The sequence below is a fragment of the Papaver somniferum genome, chromosome 8 (genome assembly GCF_003573695.1).
Source record: "Papaver somniferum cultivar HN1 chromosome 8, ASM357369v1, whole genome shotgun sequence".
In the NCBI taxonomy this organism is placed as follows: Eukaryota; Viridiplantae; Streptophyta; class Magnoliopsida; order Ranunculales; family Papaveraceae; genus Papaver; species Papaver somniferum.
In genome coordinates, this window is record NC_039365.1 from 152534870 (window position 1) to 152559922 (window position 25053).

Below are 25053 nucleotides of genomic sequence, written 5' to 3' on the forward strand. Positions count from 1 at the left end.
TGAAGAAGCCCAGGAAGATAAATTACTATGGCTGCATCACCCAAATAGAGAATGTTGGGTATAATAATCAAAAAACAAGGAAAAATCAAATAAGCAAAAGTTATTAATGATGCTATAGCCCTCACAGGACGGATATCTCCAGGATAAAACACCCTACTACATCTATTACTAGCATATGTAGTAGATGCTCAACTTGAGCTTGACAACTACGAAAAAACCATAAAGGAAAATCTCGAACACTTGAAAAAACAATATAAAATGTTTTTTCCCTTAGGGGTCCCTCTAAATATAGAGCAACCCCTTTCCCATAGATTTTACAAAAGTAGTGAATTTGTTTATATAATTGACAAATACAAGTTAAGAAGAAAAACTCCCCGATGTGGGACTAAAAGGTTTATGTAGTTTCTTAAAACTACTAAAAATTGGAAACTCCACAATGTGGGACTAATAAGTTCCATTCACAAAAGAAAACAATAAATTATAAAATTTTATTAAAACTTTTAAAAAATTATTTTTTATTAATCGTTTTCCAACAAACCCCCACATGAATGAAAACTCAATAAAACATGAAAACACAGATAGATCTTGGTAAATCAACATCCCAATATCACGATCTAAACAGACTGACCGTGCAAGTGTTAAAATCATACTAGTCATTTTTACGTCCTCTCCCTCACACAAAAGTGTGTTGACCCCAGGGTCATACTATGGATTGCACAAATCATAATAGTATTGAGAGCTTTCATCTTTAGTTCTCACATGGTGAGACTATAGGTATCTTTCACCAAAGTGAAAAAGCATGAACTAGTGAACCCTTAGTGACCTTTAGGTACTAAGTTCCAGTAATACTAAAACCATCAAAAAGAAAATCACATAAAAAGTGCAGGAAATACCATTTTAGGCAGAGGTGTCCATGAGGTCTTGAACCTTTGCTTAGTGAGATATTACCGGAATTACTTGCTAGAGACAGTGAACTATGTCTTGAACTGCTAGCATTTGATGTAATTCGCGATAACAACCACGGGTGATATCTCCAAGGTTGTTGCCAAGCTCGTGCCGTTTTGTCCAATTTGGCCCTGGACATATCCTGTTTCTTAGAATGCTCTAGAGAATCAAAGCTCATATTCTCATAGGAAGCGGCCCACTTCCTCATCCAGATAGGTGAGTTTCCATAAAGAGTGTTACTGCTACACCCCACTTCAATCTTAAATTGAAACTATAGAACTCATTAAGACTTCTTAAAAGTCATCATTCACATGCAGTCACACTATCACGTCTACACCATAGGGAAGGGACAGAGAATAAAATTCTCTAATAGTGTTTACCTTTACCCACCACAAATTAGTTGTCTCATTCGAAACCTTGATCTTGGGATCTCCAGTCATCAAGGTTGAGTATCCTTCATGGGAAGTTTAATTTATGAGCTTAAGCCCCTTCCCCATCGATGCATTTCTAACTATCTCTTGGGATAAACCTTTCGTCAAAGGTTGCGCGATATTATCCTTGGAATTTATGCAATCAATGGAAATAACGCCGATTGAGATTAGTTATTTTCAGCTTTAGCTATTATAGCTTGGCTAACACAATGTAAAGATATAGCTGGCACAGGCCTATGTCAGAGAGGAATGTCTTCTAAAAAGCATCTTAGGCACTCGGCCCCCTCTCATGCTTTATCTAACTCAATACTCTCAGATTCCATAATGAATTGAGCAATATATGTTTGTTTATAAATCTTCCAAAAACAAACCCTCGTGCTAGAGTGAAACATATCCACTCGTGGACTTAGACTCCTCTGAGTCAACTAACCAGTTTACATCACAAAGTCCCTCAAGGACAGCAAGATACCTTTGATAAATCAAATAAAAGGTAATAGAGTATTTTAGGTACCATAATACTCTACTCAGTGCATCTGAATGCTATTGCTCTGGACTAAAATTATATCTACTTAACTTACTCACAATATAGGCAATGTCTAGACTCTTACAGTTCATTAAATTCATCAGACATCCTATAACTCTTGAGTATTCAAGTTAAGATACTCCATTACTCTTTTTTCTTGAGTCTACAAGAATAATCTTACGGAGTACAAGCAGGCTTACAATCACACTGATTGTATCTCTTAAGCACAAATTCAACATAATGAGAATGACTAAGACTACGTATGTTAGATTATTTTCTAATCCTCATCCCTAATATTACATCAACAGGGCCTAAGTCTTTCAAGTCAATGTTCTCATTCAGCACATGTTTTTAGTGGAATTAATCACATCTATGTTTGTATCAAGTATAAGCATATCATCAACATACAAGCATACAGTCACACATGCATCCTTAACAAGTTACTTGTAAATATACTTGTAAGATTCATTAACTTAAATCCACTACACATTATCACATGATCAAATTTTCCATGTCACTGTTTACGTGCTTATTTTATAAACCATACAAAATTTTGTTCAACTTACAAACTTTGTCATCATAACCTTTCACTACAAAGTCCTCAGGTTGGTCTATGTAAATTTCTTTATCTAATTCACGATTTTAGAAAAGTTGTCTTAACATCCATCTGATGTATCTCTAATTTTTTTATGGCAGAAATAACAATTAGCATCTCAACGGAAGTAAATCTCGTCACATGTGAATAAGAATCAAGGAAATATACACCTTCTTTTAGTTTATAGCCTTTAGCTACCAACTTAGCTTAATATTTTTCCACAGTTCCATATACCTAATGTTTCCTCTTAAAGACTCATTTACATCTCATGGTCTTACTCTCTGGAGGTAAACTATAAACCTCTCAAGTCAGGTTCCGACGGACTGAGTCTATTTCACTAAATGAAGCTTTTTACTAGAATGGGGTTTCAGTAGATATCAAGGCTTCTTTACAAGTCCAGGGCTTAGACTAATCTAGGAATGTTATGAAGTCGGCTTCATAAGAAGTCTCAAGTCTAATTGTTTTACTTCTCTTAGGCTCAACCATAACTTCATCTTCCTTTAAGATAAGTTCTGACTATTTGAAAATAAATCTAGGGGATCAACAACACATCTCTAATGAGGTACAGGTTTAAGAATAAACATGTTCAAATAACTCAGCATCCCTAGATTATGTAATAGTATTCACAACAAAGTCAGAAAAATCACACCAAAGTATGAAAAATCAGAACACACAACCAAAAATCTATATATATAAGTATACTCAGCATACCCTATATGAAGACACAATAAACATTTTTGGTTTCTATCTAGTTCTTTTAGGAAGAGGAATGACAATCTTAGTCAAACACCCCCACACTTTGATGTATTCATAAGAAGGTCATCTACCTTTCCATAAATCATATGGAGTTTCATCTGATCCTTAAGGGTACTATATTCAGGATATACTAGTTAAGAGGACTTCCTCCCCCAACAAGGTCGCAGGTAATCCTGAACTAATCAACATGGAAATTATCATCTTCTTAAGGATACAGTTGTTATGTTCAAGGCTTCAAATTGGTTTTGACCTTCAAGTTTATACATCTTAAAGCTTCTAAGGCATCATCCTTATCCCTAAGAAAGTATACAAGATAGTACCTCGTACAATCATCCACGAAAGTTATAAACCATCTTTTACCATAGTGGTTTTGGGTTGAACTCATGTCAACTAGGCCTAACTGAATTAATTTTAAGGGCTTAGAATTACCATGAACATTTGTGCTAAAAGATTTTATAGCATATTCATTTCACTTTTGTGTTCAAGATTCAAACCAAATTTGGGTACGTAGCCTATGCTAGGAAGTTTATGCATTGACTTATAAATTTACGGTTCCAACTCTACCATGAAAAACATTCAAAGACACACAAAAGAAAGCACAAGAATCAACTATGTTCACTTCATCAGATTTTCCTTTAAATTTATATAGACCCTAAGTCCTATAACTGTTGCCTAAAAATCAATGCCCTTAGTTATAACAAGTTTTCCACATTTAATTAAGAACTTCAATCTTTTACCATCTTCAAGAGAACAAGACACAAGATTCTTTCATATGCTCGGAACATGAAAACTTCATTCAGTGTGAGAATATTACAGATATAAGCTTATGCTCGACCTTTCCCTTTTATGCAACCTCTGTCGCAGATGAGTTACTCATATAGAGTTTCTCGACATCCCTTATCCTCTGATAAGAGGTGAACGGGTCTCTGTTTCAACAAACATAATTAGTGGCTCCAGAGTCCACCCACCAGTCTCTCACATTAGTTATTAAAATAACTTCCGACATCATGTCAATGAACTTGTTCTAACTTATTAAGGTTTTATGTTGTCTGCACTTTACTTCCGTATGGCCAGGAATTTTACAAACATAACAATCACCCTTAATTAAAGTAATGCCGGATTCAGTTTTACGAAACATACCTTTCTTATGAAGACTATGCTTAGATTTGTGTTTGATGTTCTCGTCTTTCTCAGCTTTGGAAGACTTGTGTTCATCCACATGCGCCTGGTAGCCATGTTCCTTTTCAATTTCATGTCACAAACTTCGTTTATACTCTGACCACGGACACGGTAATTTCCCAATCACCTAATACACCACATCTCACAAACCTTAGTTTAGATACAATATGAGTTTTGAAGATAATATCTAGATTTATAAACTTCGTTTGAACCACCATATCAAAAAAGTCATGGTTACCCCATAAAAACTACTTTAGTTAACAACAAAATTTTGCCCGTCAGAATTTTTCAGGAACGTTTCTCAGTTTTGTAAAATATCAAATAAATACTTTTACAACTCAAAAAATTCTGAAATTTTACGTGGCTAACTATCAGGATGTCTACTACGTTGTGTCAATAGAACTGCTCACAATGTCTTTATAAAAGGTGGTCATCGATTCCAACTCATTGGTGGTGACTTATTATTTTCATATACATCCAGACGTGACTCAAAGCCTGTCCATGAAGCAAGGTTACTTAACATGATATTAGATTTTATAAAATACAGTACAATTGAATGTGAGTTTAATTTGTTTTAACTGTTTTGGACATAGTTATGTGTTATATGGAACGCTAGAACGTCGTCAGACTTAGACTGTTGTTTGTAAAACCGATTTTAAGACTGGAGATACTGATCGCCTCATACTATGAGGTTCCTACTCCGCTTCTATCATTATTACATAAATCATGCCTCTTTTCTATGAATGTTTATTTTCTACTTCTTCATTATGCATCAAACAGGGCACGCTGATTTTAAGCCCCTCCGTATCACTGTTATGATAAAGATAGTGGTGGCATCCTTTGAGGCAAAGGGAGGTTGGATGGTGCACCGAAAGACTAAAAAACTGACATTTAATCCATGAGTGTATAAGTACCTGTTATTGCAGGTTGGTTGTGAAGATTGGGTTTGGACTGAGTTAAGGAAGTGACAACATCATATTGTTGCACCGTGCGAATGATTGTACAGGGCTGACATTGGCGGTAGTGGTGTTATTCCACTAACCTCAAATCACATACACTAGATAACATTGATGCATGCTCACCGACAGCCATGATCGCCGCTATTCAGCAGAATCCCAGAATTCAATGATGTCAGTGAGAAGTCAAAATATCGAAATGTTGAGATTTTTTGCTCAACATGAGAACAAAACCAGCATGAATCGCTTGAATAACCATTCATACCAAGGACCATTTCTATCCTTTTTTGATAGTGGGTCGGAAGATAGGTGAAGCAGATAAGGATAACGGACTATTTCCGGTGGGTGGATGATATCCTACAATTTCTATAAATGAGTCCAGGCTTGCATTTGTGGATAATGCTATAAATATTTTTGTGTACTTCGCAATAGGAGTCTAGATATAGCCTGCCAGGTACAAGAGGGAGTATATATATTATTGAGAATTTCTTTACATCGTTGTTTGCGGTATAAGTTTCTTTTCAGTTATCTAAAGACGTTGTCTTCTCGCCAGTTTGGTACCAAATACTGAAATGCATTCCCATCAAGCAACTGAGTTCATTTATCAGGAAAAAACTTTACCAATGCCAATGTCAGGAGAATTACCAGTTTCTAGTGGTATAGCATTTTACCAAAAGTCAATTTTTTTTAGAACGGAACGATAGGCGAATCACGCTTAAGTCTAGACTATGTTGGTTCATTACTCATATGGAGTATAAATTTTGTAACGAAATGGCAAGTCGGCAGGCGCATCGCACATGCGTGCTATACTAGTTTGAATAGAAAATTTCCACTATTCTTCCAAACTTCCGCAACTATTCGTCTTTGAAAATACAACTATGGCATCAAAACTCCATGAATAATTCGATCGATACGATGTATGGAAAAAACGAAACTTGAGCACATTAAAGTGTTGTATGCACATTCTTGGTACCATACCCACATTAGTTCTTTCCAAAACATGTGGCTACAGAACCATTTTGTCACCATACCACCTATACCTGCTTAACTTGTTCCTATTATAACCCCCACTGTGTGGAATGGAATCCCACACCACTGGTACGATAAACAGAAACGTTTTATCATGTTGTTTGGATCTTGGAGAAATACGCATGATTTTCGGGCGTCGGTAGTGAAAATCAATATAAGCCAAACCAAAGTGCCTCCGGAATCTCTCATAACTGATCTTGTTTTTGAGTAAATATAAGTTGCAGTGTATGATGGCCCCTAACTGATCATTCACTCACGGAGTACCGACTGCCAATTTTTATCTGGGAAAAAAACGGTTTCGTCCAAAAACGCCTCCAAATGTACGGATTAGTCCAGTCCTAGTTGACTAGGTACAAATTAGTCCAAAATCTGTGTAAAGACGCTTCTATTCTTCGCGCATGTTTCATAAAGCACACGTGCGGCGAATGAAAACAGTTTACATCGTTCAAAACAAAAAAGCTGAATTAAAAACGGAAAAATAAATTATTTCATTTGGTAGAGAGAAGAGAAAAGAAGATTAGAGAAAACAAAGAGAAGAAAGAAAAACTGTAACCTAACAGAGAAAACCCAAATCGTAACCCTAAATCTTCATAATCAAACCCTAAAGCTTCGCAATCACTGATGATTGCAGTAAAATTAACAACATGGTGATTGGGAAAAAACCAGTTCAAAAGAGGAAAGCAGAAGAACTATCGGAAGATACAACATCAGTTGAAGAACAAGAAATTTCAAAATCACCAGGTCCTGAGACGAGATCAAAATCTTAAAAGAATGCAGCAGTTTCAACATCAACTATAGTAAAAAAACTGCAAAATCATCACCATATAAGAAGACATCAAAAACTTCAAAATCATCACCGGTTAAGAAAGGAAAAGGTAACAAATATTGGCCTTATTTTTGTGTTTTAAAGCTTTTTCCCATCATTTATGTTACTAGTGTACAGAACTGTGTACCAGCATGCTGTTTCATCTTCATATGACCGGTTGTGTGTGTTTCGAAGCTTTTTTCCCTTTACTTGTGTTACTAGTGTACATAAATGTACACCAGCATGCTGTTTCATTTTATACGACATGTTGTGTGTGTTTTAAAGCATTTTTTTCATCACTTGTGTTACTAGTATACATCACAGTACACCATCATATTGTTTCATCTTCAAATAGCATGTTGTGTGTGTTTTGAAGCCTTTTCCCCATCACTTGTGTTATTAGTGTACATAACTGTGCACCAACATGTTGCTTCATATTCATATGGATGATTGTGTGTATTTTGAAGTTTTTTCCCGTCACTTCTGTTACTAGTGTACATAACTGTGCACCAGCATGCTGTTTCATCCTCATATGGCCGGTGGTGTGTGTTTTGAAGCTTTTTCCCCATCACTCGTGTTACTAGTGTACATATTTGTCCACCAGTATGCTGTTTCATCTTCATATTGCCTGTTTTGTGTGTTTTGAACCTTTGTTTCCCATCACTTATGTTACTAGTGTACATATCTGTCCACCGGTGTGCTGTTTCATCTTCGTATGGCCTATTTTGTGGTTTGAACGTTTTTTCCCATTACTTGAGTTACTAATGTACATAACTGTGAACCAACATGTTGTTTCACTTCATATCGCTAGTTGTGCGTGTTTTAAACTTGTTTTCCCATCACTTGTGTTACTGGTGTACATATAAGTACACATATGTTGTTTCATCTTCCTAATCAAATCTTTATTCAAAATCAAATCTTTAAACAGTTTGATTACTGGTGTACATATAAGTACACATATGTTGTTTCATCTTTATTCAAAATCAAATATTTCAATAAACTTGTTATGTTTTAAAGGCCGACTCTTATGGGGGAGGGACAGGATGAGCGGAAAAGTGAGGCCACGTAGGGCGGGAAGAATATTTGTCGTAGTGAGAGAGGGAAAATAAAAGAAGAATATGCGTTCTATTTCAGGGGTGTATGGACTGTTCTGTGGGCATGAATGTTTTTTTGTTAGTTTTGTTGTGGTAGTGTACATATTTGTATACTAGATGTTATTTCGGGGGTGTATGAACTAGTTATGTGGACATGGATGTTATTTTTGTTAGATTTGTTGCAATTGTGTACAGATTTGTACGACAACATGCCATTTCAGGGGTATATGTACTATTATGTGAGTATGAATTCTATTTACTTAAATTAGTTGTGGTTGTACACAGATTTGTACACATGTATGACAGCTCAAGGATGTGTGGGTTACTTCGTCGGCGTGCATGTTATTTTTGTTATATTTCTTTAGGAGTATACATACTTGTATGCCATTGTATCATGTTATGGGCATATGATCTGTTTTGTGGTTTTAAATGTTGGATTTTTATCATTTCTGTAGGTGCGTACATACTTATGCACTGTTGTATCATGTCATGAACATATGGCATGTTTTCTATGAGCATGTATGTTGGATTTTTTAAATTTATGGACGTGTGTACATACTTGTACACTGATGTATCATGTCATGGGAGTATGACCTTTTCTGTGGCTTTGAATGTTAGATTATGACATTTCTATAGGTGAGTACATACATGTACACTGCTGTATCATGTCATGGACATATGAACTTTCTTGTGTGAGTATGAATATTGGATTTTTAAGATTTTTGTTGGTGTGTACATACTTGCACACTAGTATATTATGTCATGGATATATGAATTGTTTTGTGGGTATGGATGTCACGGGTTCTATAATTTTCGAAGTATGGATGTCATGGTATACATGCTAGTACACTGGTAAGCTATCTCATGGATATATGACATGTTTCATAGTTTTTGAAGTTGGATTTGTCTGATTTTTGTAGGTGTGTATATACTTGTTGGAGATGGTAGCATCAGAACCTGCAAAAACCTGTCGGTGGTCCTGCCAAACTATAGAATATCGCAGAAGATAAATAATACCAAGATTGGCGTGCGACTACGAGAGAAACAACTTAATTTATGTTTAAAACCTTCTTAAGTTGTTTGTAACTTTCTTAAACTTTTAACAACTATGTTTCTTATCTTTCTTAAACAATTATTATTACTTGTAAAACCTTGAATTAATCTTATTATTAGTTTGAATATTGATGTTTTGAATGCAGATTTTTTTCAGATTTACAGGGTATATTATAGGTATTTTTTTTCATGTGTAAATAATGGTGTACATGATGGTGCACATCTACTGACATGTTAGAAAATTAAAGTGTACATGATGTTGAATATGTACTGACATGTTATAAAATTATTCATACCTGCAGAAATAAAGACATGTGTACTGAAGTAAAAACCAAACTAAATTCTTAAAATAAATAAGATAGTAACATTCATTGTAACAATTTACATGACAAAAAAAAGTACAAAGTCGTAAGCAAGAACGGTAGTAAATCATCAAGGAAGGTGCAAGTAAAGCACTCATTGCACATCATAGGTATTCTTTACTTCTCTCTAGCAATTTTGATGCGTTGATTTCTTCGTCTTCCAAATGGAGTCCTGGATATGTGACTAATTATTCTACCTATAAGATCTTTTACCCGTCTCTTAGACATCAACATGATAATCTTCAACCTGTAAAATAAAACATATGCACCAATGAAATGATTTGGAAAAAAAAGAACATAAAGTTGCGGAACTATGCGCAGATTCAAAAATAATAAACATGTGTATAAATATGTATATATTAAGAAAAAGCATGTGTACAACTATGTACACTTAGTTGCAGAACTATGCACATCTTTAAAACAATGTGCACAATTATAAATGAGACAGGACAATGTGCACATCCATACCCATAGAAATGCCATATATAAATGAGACAGGACAATGTGCATAATTATATACACACGTACAACTTGAATCGTGTATCTAAGCAACAATATCACTATCCATATTGAATAAAATCATTTTGAGATTATGAGTCCCTAAATTTAATATATATAATCAAATAATACCCAATGAGTCTAAAGTATCATCGACCCGAATATCATCCACATCATTACTAGGGTTAACTATGCTCAAAATAAGGTTTCAAGTTTAATTGCGAAGGTAAAGAAACTTACCCTAGTGACATCCACCATTTATGAATGTAATAATCAAGAGGTAATCATATCTTCATCGTATTCATGTACAACAATCTTCATTAACTGCGACTAAATGATTCATGCACCCTAGTAATACCGTTCATGAAGTCAAAAATATGCACAACTATGTACACATTAACATTAACATGTGTACAACTATACACCCAAAAAATATGATCCCGAAAATCTTAAAGTCAAAAATAAACTTCAAAATAATCATTACAGAGCATACAAGTGTACAAATATGTACACCTCTATAGAAACATAATAAACTCTAGCGTACATACTCGCAGGACAACCAATCAATTCATCACAAAACATACTAGTATATAAACATGTAGAATTCTACAAAAATATAACTAATCAAACATCCACACCCACAAAACAGACCATAAAATTATGAGAGAGCATAATGGTGTACGACTATTTACACACCTATAAAAATACAACATCCATACCCCTAAAGCATGACATATAATAATGACACAACACAATGGTGTACAACTATGTACACACCTTTAAAAAAGCAACTAATCCAACATCCATACTCATAAACCAAAACATAAAATTATGAGAGAGCATACTAGCGTATAATTATATACACATCTACAGAAAAACAACAAAAATATAGCATTAATTCAAAAAAAACAACCGATGCATTCATCACACATGAAGTTTTAGCATATAAATGTGTACGCATCTCCCAAAATATGAATGAATACTCACCATGATTCAAAAAAAGCATAGAAAACCTTCTCAGACTTGGTTCAGACCCTACATATTACAAAAAAAAACATGTATGGTGTATATTAAAGTCCATGCACATGCTATATAAATTGAAACACATACTAGTGTATAATATGTACAGCTCTATAGAAAAATAACCAATTATAGCATCATACCCATAGGACATGCCATCCCTTCATAGAAAGAGCATACTAGCATACAAAAAATTGTGCACCTGTATAAAAACCTAGCAAACTCTGGCATTCATACCACATGACATGTTATATGTTCATCATAGAGAATTTTAGTGTACAAACATGTACACATCCACAGAAAAAAATAACAAATTCTAGCATCCATAACCACAAAACATGCCATGCATTCATCGGAGAGCATGCTAGTATAGTGTACAAGTATGTACACATCTACAGAAAAATAACAAAAATAGAGCGTTGATTCAAACAAAACGACCTATACATTTATCAAAGAGAATTTCAGTATACAATATGTATACAACCTTCTTAGACATGGCTGATACCTTGCGTATTATAAAATACATATATAGAGAACATAATACAGTGTATAAAGTATACATGTTATATCACCATGAAAAGATATCAGATACTCTATCAATTAGACATCATGAAATAAAATCAAACGCGTTATAAAAGCACACAAATGAAGACATCAAGAGATCTAAAAAAATCACATATAATAACAGAGGTAGCTCAAGAAAAATCTGAATCACATCTGAAATTTCTTAATATAGAATCTACTAACACAGAGACTTAAAAGCAAATATATCTGAATCACGTTTGAACATATCATAGAATTTATTCTTTGAATCAATCTTAAAATAACTATAAACTGAAACATATACAGTGTACAAGAAAGTACACATTCTATTTAATCAAAAACGTAAGAAATTAATCAATCTATCAATTAAACGCCATTAATAACTTTGGTCATGTTATAAAAACACATATATGAAGAAAACAAAAACATCTTAATCTGGTATATGTAGATCACAAAATCAAAAAAACTAACAAAGAGCAACAAATTTATGAAGAAGAAATGAAAATGAAATCAAAATTGCATGAAAATCAAAACTTAAGTATAAAAAAAATCAAAATTAAAAAAAGAAAATCAAAAAGATCTAACAAAATATAACAAATCGAATTGATTTCATATCATTCATTAAAAAAAAAAACACAGTCAAAAAATCGAAGAAGTAAAACAAAAGATTAACGATGAAAAACTAACCTGAGATCAAAATAATCTGATGAAGAAACAACTTAATCCTCCAAAATCTCTTTATATCTTTGTTTATCTCTCACTTTCTCTTTATCTTTCTCAATTTCTTCTGATTTGAAATCTTAGATCCACATTACATTTGGAAAAAAATTGTTCGTATATGGAAACTCTGAAAGGGTAATTGTGGTACCGTGAAAATCCGAGATATTTATGAATCGGTGTATTTTTGGACTAACTCGTCCAAATTTGGACCGAAGTGTAAACACGAGGAATATTTGGACTAACCAGTACTAGGCTTTGAATAGGAGGACTAGAGTGTCTAAAGCCCAGAAAAAATGGGATTAAACGTTAATTTCTACTTTTTATTTGTGTCCAATCTCCTTATTTGTACGTATTTCCTCTTCAATGAGACTCTCCGTGGGTTTATTCTTACGTTGACGTCCTTTGAGTCTCGTTCCTTTGGAACTTCCATCTATATTAATTAGATAAGTTTTGGTAGCTTGGCAATGGATTATTATTTTTTCCTTTTCTTGTAGTACTATATCTATTGGGATATCTTTGTTGAATTCTAAGAGAAAAGAATCATGGTGCATCTCGAAGAAACTCACTTGCACAGTCAGATTTGACTAGAACATTAGCTATAGCTTTTACCGTATCTTGATTTAAAAGCCGCGTTGAATTATGCTCATTGTCATGTCGCAAAAGCCTTAAGCGGAAGAAATTGCTTAAGACATGTTGAATTACTCATCCTTCTGCCCAACAAAATTACTAATCCTTCTCATATTTTAAAATAATTGCTTCAGATGATTCAATCGACTATAATATAAACACTTCGACTCTTTTTTTTTTTGCGAATGAATATCGAATAAAATCTCTAGCAGAATATTTTTATCGAAGTTGTGGTATGCGAGCAGCCAGGTTTAATTTGTGTGTAGTATCAGACTCTCCGTGTTGCCGAAGTCTTTGGTTGCGGTAGAATTGCGTTGTCGTTGGAAGTCCTTCCTAGCCACAAAACTGCTAGTTCTTCCTGCAACTGTCATCTAAAAGTTACTGCGTGTTGTATATAACACTTCGATTTTGGAATTAACAGATTATCCCACCACATTATAATCGCACTCACCATCTGTTTGTTAGGAAACCATGTGTTTGGACATCATAGGTTGCGATAATATACAAAAGAGAATTCCGTTTTCAGTTAGGTTTACACTTTTTGTTTTGGTTTCCTAACGTAGTAACGGTTTCCGGTTTCCCAACTTAATCTCGGCTTGAATTCCGTTTTTTTGTTTCCTAATACGGCTTGAATTCCAAATATCCTAATTTTTTAACCAATCATACGTTGCCAACTGTCCTCACCAAAACTCTCGTTTCACAAAACTCAGAAAAGTCTTATTTCAACCAATAAGAAGCAGGGATTTCCTCACCGTTCGACGTGAGAGTTTTATTTTTCTAGGACTTTAAGTCTTTAGATGTATAAACCTTCAGTCATTAGGTCATTTATAGTCTACGTTTTCTTTTCCTTTTTTTTTCCCTGAATGGAAGGAGTCTAGCTAATTAGTGTTTCCGATTAACTGAAGGTGAATTTATTAACCATTGAGCTTGATAATGCAAGTGTAGGCCTGGAGCAATGAAATAATACATGCGCCAATACACAGAGTTATTATGAAAGGAGGTAAAGATAGATACTCTTATGCGATATTTGCAACACCAAATGATGATGGAGCAACGGTTGAAATCCCAAAAGAACTGATAGACAAAGATCATCCTTTACAATTCCGGTCCTTCAATTACATGGATTTCCTCCAATACTTGTATGCCAATCCTAATCTCGATAATCCTCTAAAAATGTATGCAGGCGTCGATGCAGTTTGATTTTCTATTGATATAATACTTTGATTATTTATTGATGTAATAAGAAGACTAGTACAGTAGTACTGCCGTAATTAGTGACATTATCTTGTACGTGTTTTATTTGGTAATCACATACAATAAGCATATCGTAGGTATCTTAATCTAAATATATTAATTGACATTATCATGTAGTATTTGTTTAGGACTTTTTAATAAAGTGGCCATGCTTTTGAAATGTATTTTATAAAGTGGTAGTTTTTTTGAATGTTTATATAAAGTGGCCGATATTGACATTTTCCATCCAAAAAAAAACGGTTAACTGCTGTTAAATGCACACGTGTCACTTAACCTCCTTAGTAAAAGACAGTTAAACCCTCGACTGAGTGACCCTCTGAGTTCGTGTTAAACAGGATCGACTCAACTCGGTGACTCATAACACGCTTTATTCACGTGATGCTTCGTAATGGTCGGGTTGACACGTGTCATCAACCTACCTGAAAAAAATCAAGGGAACAGATTTCATCCCTTTAATAACGGTCTTCTTCTTCAGCTTCCTCTATAAATTGCAGAGAAGAACCCTAGTTCTGTCTTACCAAATATCTCAAAAATCCACCAAAGTATAAAGACATGAGCAGCCAAAGTTTTACAAATTCTCCAGATAGCTGTAGCAGCAGCAGTAACAAGGTAAGACTCAAAAAAACCTTAACTTTATGTTCTATCTGTGAACAGGGAAGCCATGATCCAAAGTTTTGTCCTTGGATTTATTCCAGGTGCAAATACATACCATGTAATGGTATTAGATAATTATTGTGCTCAAAAACCCAAGAAACAAATGGAAAAATGTTTTTGAAGTGTTCAATTCCAACCTGTGAGTACTTCGAATGGTTTGAAGATGTCATGGATCCTGTCAAATGCAAGATGGTGAAATTACCAGTAGAAAATGGTTGTTATGCTTGCGGAGAAGCTGGTCACTCCTTCAAAAACTGTCCACTGCAAAATCAAACCTGCAACAAAGATCACTGCAAGTCAAAGATGGAGATGAAATTCTGCAAGAATGAACACAACAAGAACATAGCATACCTCACTTGTACAAATTATGATGGTTTTAAGTGGATTTCAGATGAAGTCTTTATTTTTGCCAAAAACAAAATTATGAATTCAAGTTTACAACTTAATGCCGTATGCAAGGAATTTAACAATCTGAAAATGTAACCTGCAAATGTACTAATAAACAAATTTTTCATTTATAATTAAGTCTTAAAGTTTGCAACAACAAAAGCAAATGACTGCAACACATGTCTGATTTCTACTTAGTCTACTTAAACATTGACTGCAAACACAAAAAAGAAATGAAAAAGAGCAAACACATGTATGATATTCTACTTAGACTTTCCCTTTCCTTTTCGTTGTTTTATATTTTCAAATACAGACCCAATGCCAAAAAAGTTCTGACTCATGTTAGGTCATGTAGAAGTTGGAGCAGAAGATGGAGCAGAAGATGGTGCTATCTGACTGTTAGGTCCTGTACAACATTTACCTACAAATGATGAAGTTCCCTTCCTCTTTTTTGACTCAGTTGCACCCTTCACTTTGGTAGTTTGACTTGTATGTGTGTTGGTGAAGGTGAATTTCTCTGCATCACATTCAGTCCTTTGCCTCTTTGCAGTTGAATTTAATCCAACTTCACCATCAGCACATGTTCTTTTGTTATGATTAGTGGTCTCTCCACATTTCCCACACCTCCTTTTCCTCTTCTCCACACGAGGTTCATAATAACTTCTAACCCTCTTGCTTTTAGGCCTTCCAACTTTCCTACAGTGAGGAGGGTTCAAGATCTTCTTCTTCATCTTTGGCTGCAACAAGAAAGAGAAAAGAGATAGGGGATACAGTTAGTACTTATGAAACCCTAAATATATAGAACTTATGAAACCCTAGATGTGTATAGAAAACTAAATGCACTTGCATCAATGCAGTTGAGATTATAAATATAAAATGGCCCAATATAAATATAAAAGTACTTGTACCTATTCACTTTTATCATTTAGTGGTTCAAAAGTTGGTGCATAGGTGGCCTTATAGTTTTCTACTGAATAGTAATCACTGCAGTACCTGCTCAAGCCCGGTATCAAAAGATTAGTGCTAGGTACAGTTAAAAAAAAATAGTTACATAGTTAACAAAGAAGTCTTACTTTCTCCATTCTGGCCTTATGGTCTGCAATGCTGCCACTGCATGCATACAGGGAAACCCCCTCAACTTCCACTGCAAACAAGAGCAAGTTTTGGCAAGGATGTTCACTGTGAACACAGAGTTCTTTGGACTAGTCACCATATATAACATCAAGCTACACAGGGGTCAACACCATAATCAGTTACAGACAAAAGCATTTTATCTTTCAACTTAATAGCTTCTGGAACCAAAGTACCATCTACCCATGATGCAGATTCAGTCCTTCTTTTGTACCAAGTACCCATCACTAAATTAGTATACATTATGCGTATCATGATTATTGGTTTATTCCTCATCTTTGAGATCATATTATTAAAGGACTCTGAAAAATTGTTGTTCATCTGTTCACAGCAGTGAATAGGGTTAAAAAAGGCCCTGGACCATGTAGAAGGATCTTCTTTTTCCAAGTATTTACCAGCTGACTCATTGTCTTTCACAATAGTGTCCAAATGTTCCAGAAATGTACAACAAATAAAACAAAACAAGGAATTCATGTTAACACAATGCAAATAAAACAAAGCAAATGAAACATAACAACAATGCATAAAACAACAACTAGCATAGTTTCACTATGTAAAATAACAACAAACCTGAAAATGCCTAACTTTGTATGCTTTTGCTGCATTCCACAAAGAAGAATATAGTTCATGACCCTTGTAATACTTCTTGAATTTTTTTTACAAATGTCTGCATTCATGTTAACACAGTGCAATTAAAATAAGGCCTTTACACTGAACATTACCAAAAAAAACTAGTGTTAAGAAATTTACCTCCAACAGTATCTGTGTTGATGTCCAGGGAATACTATAGCAACAACTTCCAATAACCTTTTTTGTCTATCTGAAATGAAAGCAACTTTCACTGGATGTGCTAATATCGCAGCCTTCAAATGTTTCAAAAAAGTTATCCAATTCTCCTTAGTTTCACTTCTACATATCATAATTACCAACATTACTAACCCATTTTGTCCATCAAGTGCAGTTGCAGCTATCAATACTCCCCCAAACTCTCATGTTAGATGGCAGGAATCAAACCCAATAACACCTATGCATCCCTGGCGAAAACCCCTCATTGCAGGTTCAAATGACAGCGTCATACTTTCAAATGTGTTATTCACTGTGTCAAATGTGAACTTCGCCACAGATCCATCATTACATTTAGTAAACATCTTGCAAAATGCCGGTACTTCATTGTAACTCTCTTTATAATTCTCATATAATGACTCTAAAACTAGATTCCTAGCCTTCCATGCACACTGATATGGTATATTAACATGCTTTTCAGCTAAGAAGTCTTCCTTGATTTTATAAGGGTCTGGCACAACTTTTTTAGGCTTATTCTTCATCTGATCAAGAACAAAATCCTTCACAAAATGAGGATCAGCAGATTTATTCCTATTTTTGTGATCCCCTTCACACTTGTGTTCCAAATTCATTTTCCTAAGCACAAAATTCTTCTCACCCTCCTTCTTGCTAGCATACACAAACCATTGACGGTAATATTCATCTTTAAACCTATACTCAGCCTTAATTCTAGTGGGAGCAGTCCTAGTCAATAGATATTGACACCTTTCTTGAACATAAAATCCTCTAAGATGTTTCTTAAATGCCTCTTTGTTTGGAAATCTAGTTTTTAGCTCCATTTTGGTAGGGTCAATTGGAGTAAATACCTCAAATTCAGGGAATATATCTCCACCTCCTTGATCCTTCATGTACTCACCAAAATCCTCATCAAATTGATCCATGTAAGCAGGTCTTTCATTTACATCCTTATCTGCACATTCAACATTACCATCAGTACTATACAATGATGAAAAAAAATAATAATAATATTTTGCAAATGAAATATACCTTCTTCTTTGTCTTCTTCTTCTTTGTCTTCTTCTTCTTCTTCTTCTTCTTCTTCTTCTTCTTCTTCTTCTTCTTCTATCTCTTCTTCTCCTTCATCTGACCCATATTCAATATCTTCATCATTGTCAAATACTAGAGGAGCTTCTGGATCCTCAATTGGGTTACATTCATCCATCTTGATGTTATGTAACTGAATATTCTCTACATCTTCAACAAACTTAACTTTATTTGTAGCTTTGACCCAATGTTCATCATAAAATACATTATCATCAAGGTCAATATCCATGAAACTAATCTTTCTTGATGCAACTTCAGCTAATTTATCCACACTATTTATCCTTGGGGATCTTCTATGGGTAGTTCTCTTACTAACTGTCTTCTTCTTTGGTGTAGTCTTTGGAGTCCCAAACATTGTGTCCTTCATCCCCATCCACAAACATATACACCCCTCCTCTCCCAAAAATCATCAACATCATCATTGTTTAACAATGGCAGTGCCAGACCTGGATCCTTAAACCAATATAAATTAAACTTCTCCTTAACATCCAAAGACAAATCCTTATATACCATGTACTCAAGTGTCCTCAACTGTGTTTCATCTCTATGGCAATCAGGAAATACCAAAGTCTCATTCTTTGGCTCCACATATACACTGATATTCCTAAATTTGAACTGACTGCAACACAAATGTAAAAAATTAAGATATAAACCCTAAAATGTCTCAAGCAAACTCTAATCAATCACGAAAATTACACCATAATTAAACAAAAAACATTTGAATTTCAATTAAACTCTATTACAAAAGGGGAAAAACAAAAATCCCAAATAAATCCCACTCTAAATCTATGAAACCCAAACAAAACCTAATTAAGCGGTATTTCATAAAATCAAACGCCCAATTAAACAGTAAAAATTGGGTTTCAAATAAACCCTAATTACAAAGCAAAAAAACAGAAACCCTAAAAATTAATCGATCAATTAAATCAAATTAACTATCGAAACAATGATTTTCATCATATACTAAGTCACGGGTTTCGTTAATCTCACCTTGATTCAGACTCTTTCAATCCCGGTTTGTACCTCATCTTCACTGTATCAACACTGTCTTTGAAACCCTAAATATCCAGAATTTTTCTTCACCAACATCTATGCCTTCAATAAAAACAGATTCACTAACATCTACTTCTTCAACAAAAACAGCTTCACTAACATCAGTTTTCTTTTTAAATAGCATCAATACCTAACCCTAGTTTCAGAACGAGGGAGAACGGAGAGAGAGAGGACGAAATAGAAAATGTGTGAGAGATTACACCACACGCGTCTTTAAGTGGGTAAGGGCACATTTATAATTTCTTGTATCGAGTTTGACTTATTCAATGCAGGTGACCGATCTGGTGGGTCCAGGTGTGAAATCTGACGGAAAGACCAGTTTATAAAAGAATTAAAAATCTTGGCCGGTTATTAAATATATGCTAGGAAGCTGGGCATTTTGTTAATTTGCCCTATTTGTTTCTATTTTACTCTTTACGTTTTATGTTTTCCAATACATGTTGTACATATAGAGATGTATATTTTAACAAAGAAATGCGAGGGAAAGACACAATAGTGCTGTCGCTAACTCATGCCCATCGTAATTACTTTATTTATAGCTTAATACATAGGTAAGCATATGATGAACAGATCTAATCTAGCTAAAGTACATAGATAATATAGATAGGATAATAGTGTAAAGGCCCTGATGGTAACAGACAGAGGGCATACACATCTTGCCGCTCTTGCAGCATCATGCAGATGTATTACTGGTGTAAGTGAAAAGGTCGTAGTCGTGGTGATCTAAACGACAAAAGAGAAGAGGAAGGTCATCTTCATCCCGCTCCTTTGGACTTTCATTTGGGATAGAAAACAATCCATAAGAATATCTATCTTTCTGTGGTCCTTTCATCATCACCTGGTGCTCCACTGCATGTAGCTTACCATTGCTCCAAGTCTTGAATGCTTCGCCGACAAAAACGGTGAATGTGCAATCCTTCACCACGGCTGGTAGCCATTCCCCTTCCTTAGTTTCGATTTGAAGGCCTTCTTCGTTTTGATACAATATTGTTAGGAGGTTTTTATCAACATGGGCAGGTAACCCAACTTCCATTTCCTTGCCAGTTGGAGCTTTGTATTGTGTGAAACGGAAGATGTTCCAGCTATCTTTGACAAGCGAATCACAGTTTGTATCAGCTCCATAGCTCTGAAGGATCATTTTGCGAATAATTTTCTCTAGTTCTGTCATCATTTTGCTGGTGTTGTTGACAGTTTCACTACACACATATACAGACGTCGATAAGTCTTTAAACGACAAAGATAAATCAACAGAGATCAATCAAACGAAGTCTAAAATAAAACCAAGAGGTTAAGATAAGACACGAGAAAGACGAGATTACCAAAAAGATTGGTTTCCTTCGGGCCACATAGTGTCAGTGAAAGCTTGGACCTCCTCAAGTTTGTGTGGATTGGGTAGTGTTAAACTTTCGTACAAAGGAGCGAATTTGAACTTTCCTGCATATCCATTGTGAGATTTTGAGTCGTCGGAGCTCTTTTGTTTAGTCTCCAGTGGTAGATCAAACAAACTCTTCGATCCTTGGAACATCTTTTCGTGTAATTCCACGGGAATCTTATCATAAACCACTTGAAAACCACCATAAACTTCTCCAGCTTCTATAACTAGTTTACATAAATTCTTCCAACCTTCACTTCCCTCTACTAGATCTTTGGGGTGCTTAGTGAAATCAATGCATGGCATTTGAATCTCAAAACCCATTTCTATAGATGTTTATTTTTGTTAAGCGTAGTATAACCTTTCTCTTTACTTCGGAAGTTATTGCTTTGTAAGAAACTATGCAATTAATCATGCATATATATAGACGAATAAAGAGTTTTAAACAGCTACTTGCTACTTATATATATCAAAGATAATGTGGTTGAAAGTCTTCTATTGCTGCGATTACACTGTAAGCTGTAATTAGCATATTTTCCGAGGCATGATATTTGTCTAGGTCAATCTTGTGTATCTACATGTTGCCGTGAAAGTATTTAGTCTTTCCATGTGAAAGAAAATTGATCTTCTTCAACTGCTAACAATAATTTTATATGTAAAGCGTGTGGATATAGTGTGAACTGTGAAGATTAGTGTACACTGTTTGGATATACTATGGGCTGTCACTTGCTATTATAAAAGGATAAGTTCTCTCAGAATTTTGTTTTTAGTGTTTGCTATATTTACTTGGCATTTAGTTTGATATGCAATCCTTTTGCGCACAGTGGTGCAGTCATTTCCAAACTTGTTTCTGTTGATGTTGTTAAGGTTGTGTTTGCATGAATTAATCCTAAATTCCTAATACACACCAAACATAGGCACTCTTATTTGGTTGGTTGTTCAATGCAACCTTTCCTTCATTGCCAAGTCTACGGTCTATGGTCTTCTAACTACAATTGCTGCAACTATATTCTTTTAATCAGGAGACACCAAACACGGATACATCTTTCTCTCTCCGTGGTAAGGGTTTCTGGAAGTATTTTGCAGGGCAGAAATTTGTAACAATTGAGTGAGAGTTCTTAATTCATAAAACCTTGAGACAAAAATATATATATATATATAACACCCGCCGCATTGACATGATGACGATTCCCTCAACAAAAGAAAAGAAATTCCATATGGGAATATTTATAACTGAATTTAGGACGCCTCTAGTAATCTGTCGAAGGAATTTACATTCACTGTACGATTCTAATACTGATAATTAATTATTTGAGTAGCTTGTTTGAATTTGAGATTTACTTGTCGATGCTTGTAAACGTAGAATGAGCCTATATTTCATGAGCTTGAAAGAGCTTGGGTGCTAGATAGGGCCTAGTCTAGAGCTCATGTGGGGAGAAATGAGGGATGGGTAATTGAAGAACTTTCCATGGTGTGCAGTGGGCGCTTCCGCTACCTAGCACTTGAAAACTCAGCCTTGTACACTTGAAAACTCAAGTGCGTACACTCAAGCCTTTAGGTAGTACACTCAATCCTTTAGGTATTACAATGGAAGACTTGTTTATTTTCTCTCCAGTTGATAGAGAGTAGCGGCACTTGGATAAGACTTGAAGCAGCACCTTAGATAATCAGCCAAGTCCATGAGAGCTAATTCAGTACATTAATCCTTTCTTTTTACAGTTTCTGCTATGTTTTCTTTCTTTCCTGTCACAGAAACTTGTACGGTTGATTCCTGTTGAGATGTTTATGCATTGTTAACGGAATCATTGTACGTACTTGTAGGAAGGTGTGGTTGATTCTAAAAATATCTATGCATTTCTAGAAAAGCGATCAGGGACTCATTAGATGTCAAGCAGATAAACCTGTGCTTTGCCTGGTGTATCTTACAATGTCCAGCAAGTCCTCCTGTTCAATAAGCCGTTGTGGTCCATGTACCTATGCTAAGAGGTTAAATCCCAAATATCAAGTTGAACCCACATGTACCTATGTCTAGAACCATATCTATAATTGTAACCCTTATTACCTATGTGGAGTTGCATGGTATTTTAGTGTCGTGGAGTTTGGAGATGCCCCTTTGAGCTTCCGAAAGATACTGCTGTCTCTTGGGTACTTGCGTATCTATGAAGAACGACAGGCTGATATTTGAGACTAAGCTAAGGATCATTGCAGGATGGTATTTATAAATTATCCATAGATATGATTACCTATATTGGACCTCTCACTTCATTGTAGGGTGCCAACTTGGCCGAGGATCAATTGTAGATATCGGCAGTTTGTATATCATGTTTTCGTCACTTTATATAGTTGACCCACGCATAGTTTGGATTGGGTTCTTCCATCTCCCTTCAAATTATTTGATCGTTGTTTCAGAAAGCTACTAGTCTGCAGGCGCCACTGCTAAATGAGTATTCCTTCATCTCTACAAATTTACCTTTGGTCGAGAGCTATTATGGTTCACCAATATTGGTGTAGATAACTAGATATCTTGAGCCAGTCTTAGGCTTATTGTTAGATTTATCAGAAGCAATTAGCCTTGTGTAGCTTTAGGTTGATTATGTTCGGTACAGATATCACCATGATTCTCTAAATTAGTTGATCAGGTCCGACCTCTCTTGTTTGTTAGGGGTGGCTTAGACGTGACTAAGTTTTGGTATATGCCATTGAAAATAGTAGTATTATTTACCTGTCGTTTACTTTGAAGCTTCCTGCACGCATCATCACGATGCTTCAAATTATGTTATCAACTCAGAAAAATAGTATTACTTGCCTGCCGTTTACTTTGAAGCTTCCTGCAGGTATCATCACGATGCTTCAAATTATTTTATCAACTCAGACTTTGTCCAGCCTGGTGTACACCTTGTCTTGTCTGTTTAGCATGACGTAAACATCACTACGTCAATTAGTATTGGTTTTAAACTATACCGTGGTACTGGTAGCTTATGAGACTTCTCAATTATTATTCCTCAATCACCGGCCAGCAGGCATGGATATTAATGAAATATTGTTCAGCCTATCTGTATTTCGTTTTGTCTTATAAATAAACTAATCCTAGATTGAATTTGTCAGCATGTTGTCGTACTACTGGAAAAATGCACATTCAGATTTCTTACATACATCAAGAAACAAGAAAAAGAGGCCAAGAGGCCCCAAAAAAAACTTTACTAAAACAGCTGACCCCCTGACCCCTCAAGGCGAAATTGACGTTTAGTCCCAAAGTTACTGGGCTTGGGACGCTTTAGTCCTCTGATCTCATGTCTAGTACTCTCTAGTCCAAAAAAGCCTCGTCTCAAACAATTTAACCCAAATATGGACGAGTTAGTCCAAAATTGTGACCGATCCCGATTTTCCTGTATTTCCAATATCCCGTAACTACCCTTGAGACCATTCCAAACATAAAACGAGGATTTGAAATCGAAAATTTCAGATCTCAAACATGAGTTCAAAACAGGGAGCCGGACAGAGAAGAAATTCGTAGGAGATTTAACAGTTTCAGAGAGAAATTTGGTTGCGACTCAACTTCAGATTACTGGTAAAGTGTAGTTGCGGGATTATTTTTGGACTAGAGATTTGAATTCACGTCAGATTTCAGAGATAGATGATCCAGAATTCAACTTTACAAGTAACAGCGATTTAACAGTTTCATAGAGGTTATTGGATTTCACGAATTCATGATATTTAACAGAATTCAAATTCAGGTTAGTTCTGCTTTTGCTTCATCGTTGAATCTCTTTTCTGATATTTAGTTTTTTTTTTGATTTTATCAGTTGATGATATGAATTCAATCTGTTACATCTTATTGTTTGTATGTTATTGATTTGATTTTTGGTGTATTTTAGCTTTTGATTTTCGGGGAATGATTTTGATTACTGTTTTTTGGTGTTTGGTGTTATGATGCATGATATGAAATCGAACTGATATTAGATCATATGCTTTTGGTTTATTCAATTATATGTTCTAGTAAGATTCTGAAGCTTTTGTTATATCTTCGATTAATCGATGGAATAGTTTTGATTTGAAGTTTACTGTTATTTGATTTTTTCCTTCGATTAAATGTATACTTTCCTGTACACTCTTCAAGTTTTAGGTTATGTGAATCTGAAATTATTATTATATCTTTTGTTATATGTAGGTGTATCAAAT

At 34.9% G+C, this 25053-nt stretch overlaps 1 protein-coding gene across 1 annotated transcript; it reads right to left on the bottom strand.

The window, feature by feature from the left end:
* Positions 1-20001: 20001 nt before the first annotated feature.
* LOC113301258 (probable 2-oxoglutarate-dependent dioxygenase AOP1) lies at positions 20002-21272 on the bottom strand. The gene is made up of 2 exons (XM_026550014.1): positions 20822-21272; positions 20002-20698 (listed from the first exon to the last, which is right to left on the bottom strand). The coding sequence occupies exons 1-2, from the start codon at positions 21196-21198 to the stop codon at positions 20176-20178; spliced, it is 900 nt and encodes a 299-aa protein (XP_026405799.1). The 5' UTR covers positions 21199-21272; the 3' UTR covers positions 20002-20175.
* Between the last annotated feature and the right edge of the window lie 3781 nt (positions 21273-25053).

Bases quoted from the DNA above. Each gene is read 5' to 3' on its own strand.
- LOC113301258 (XM_026550014.1), bottom strand. From the start codon at position 21,198: ATGGGTTTTGAGATTCAAATGCCATGCATTGATTTCACTAAGCACCCC. The intron at 20,699-20,821 runs GTAATCTCGTCT...ATATGTGTGTAG, and splicing joins GAAGGAAACCAATCTTTTTG to TGAAACTGTCAACAACACCA.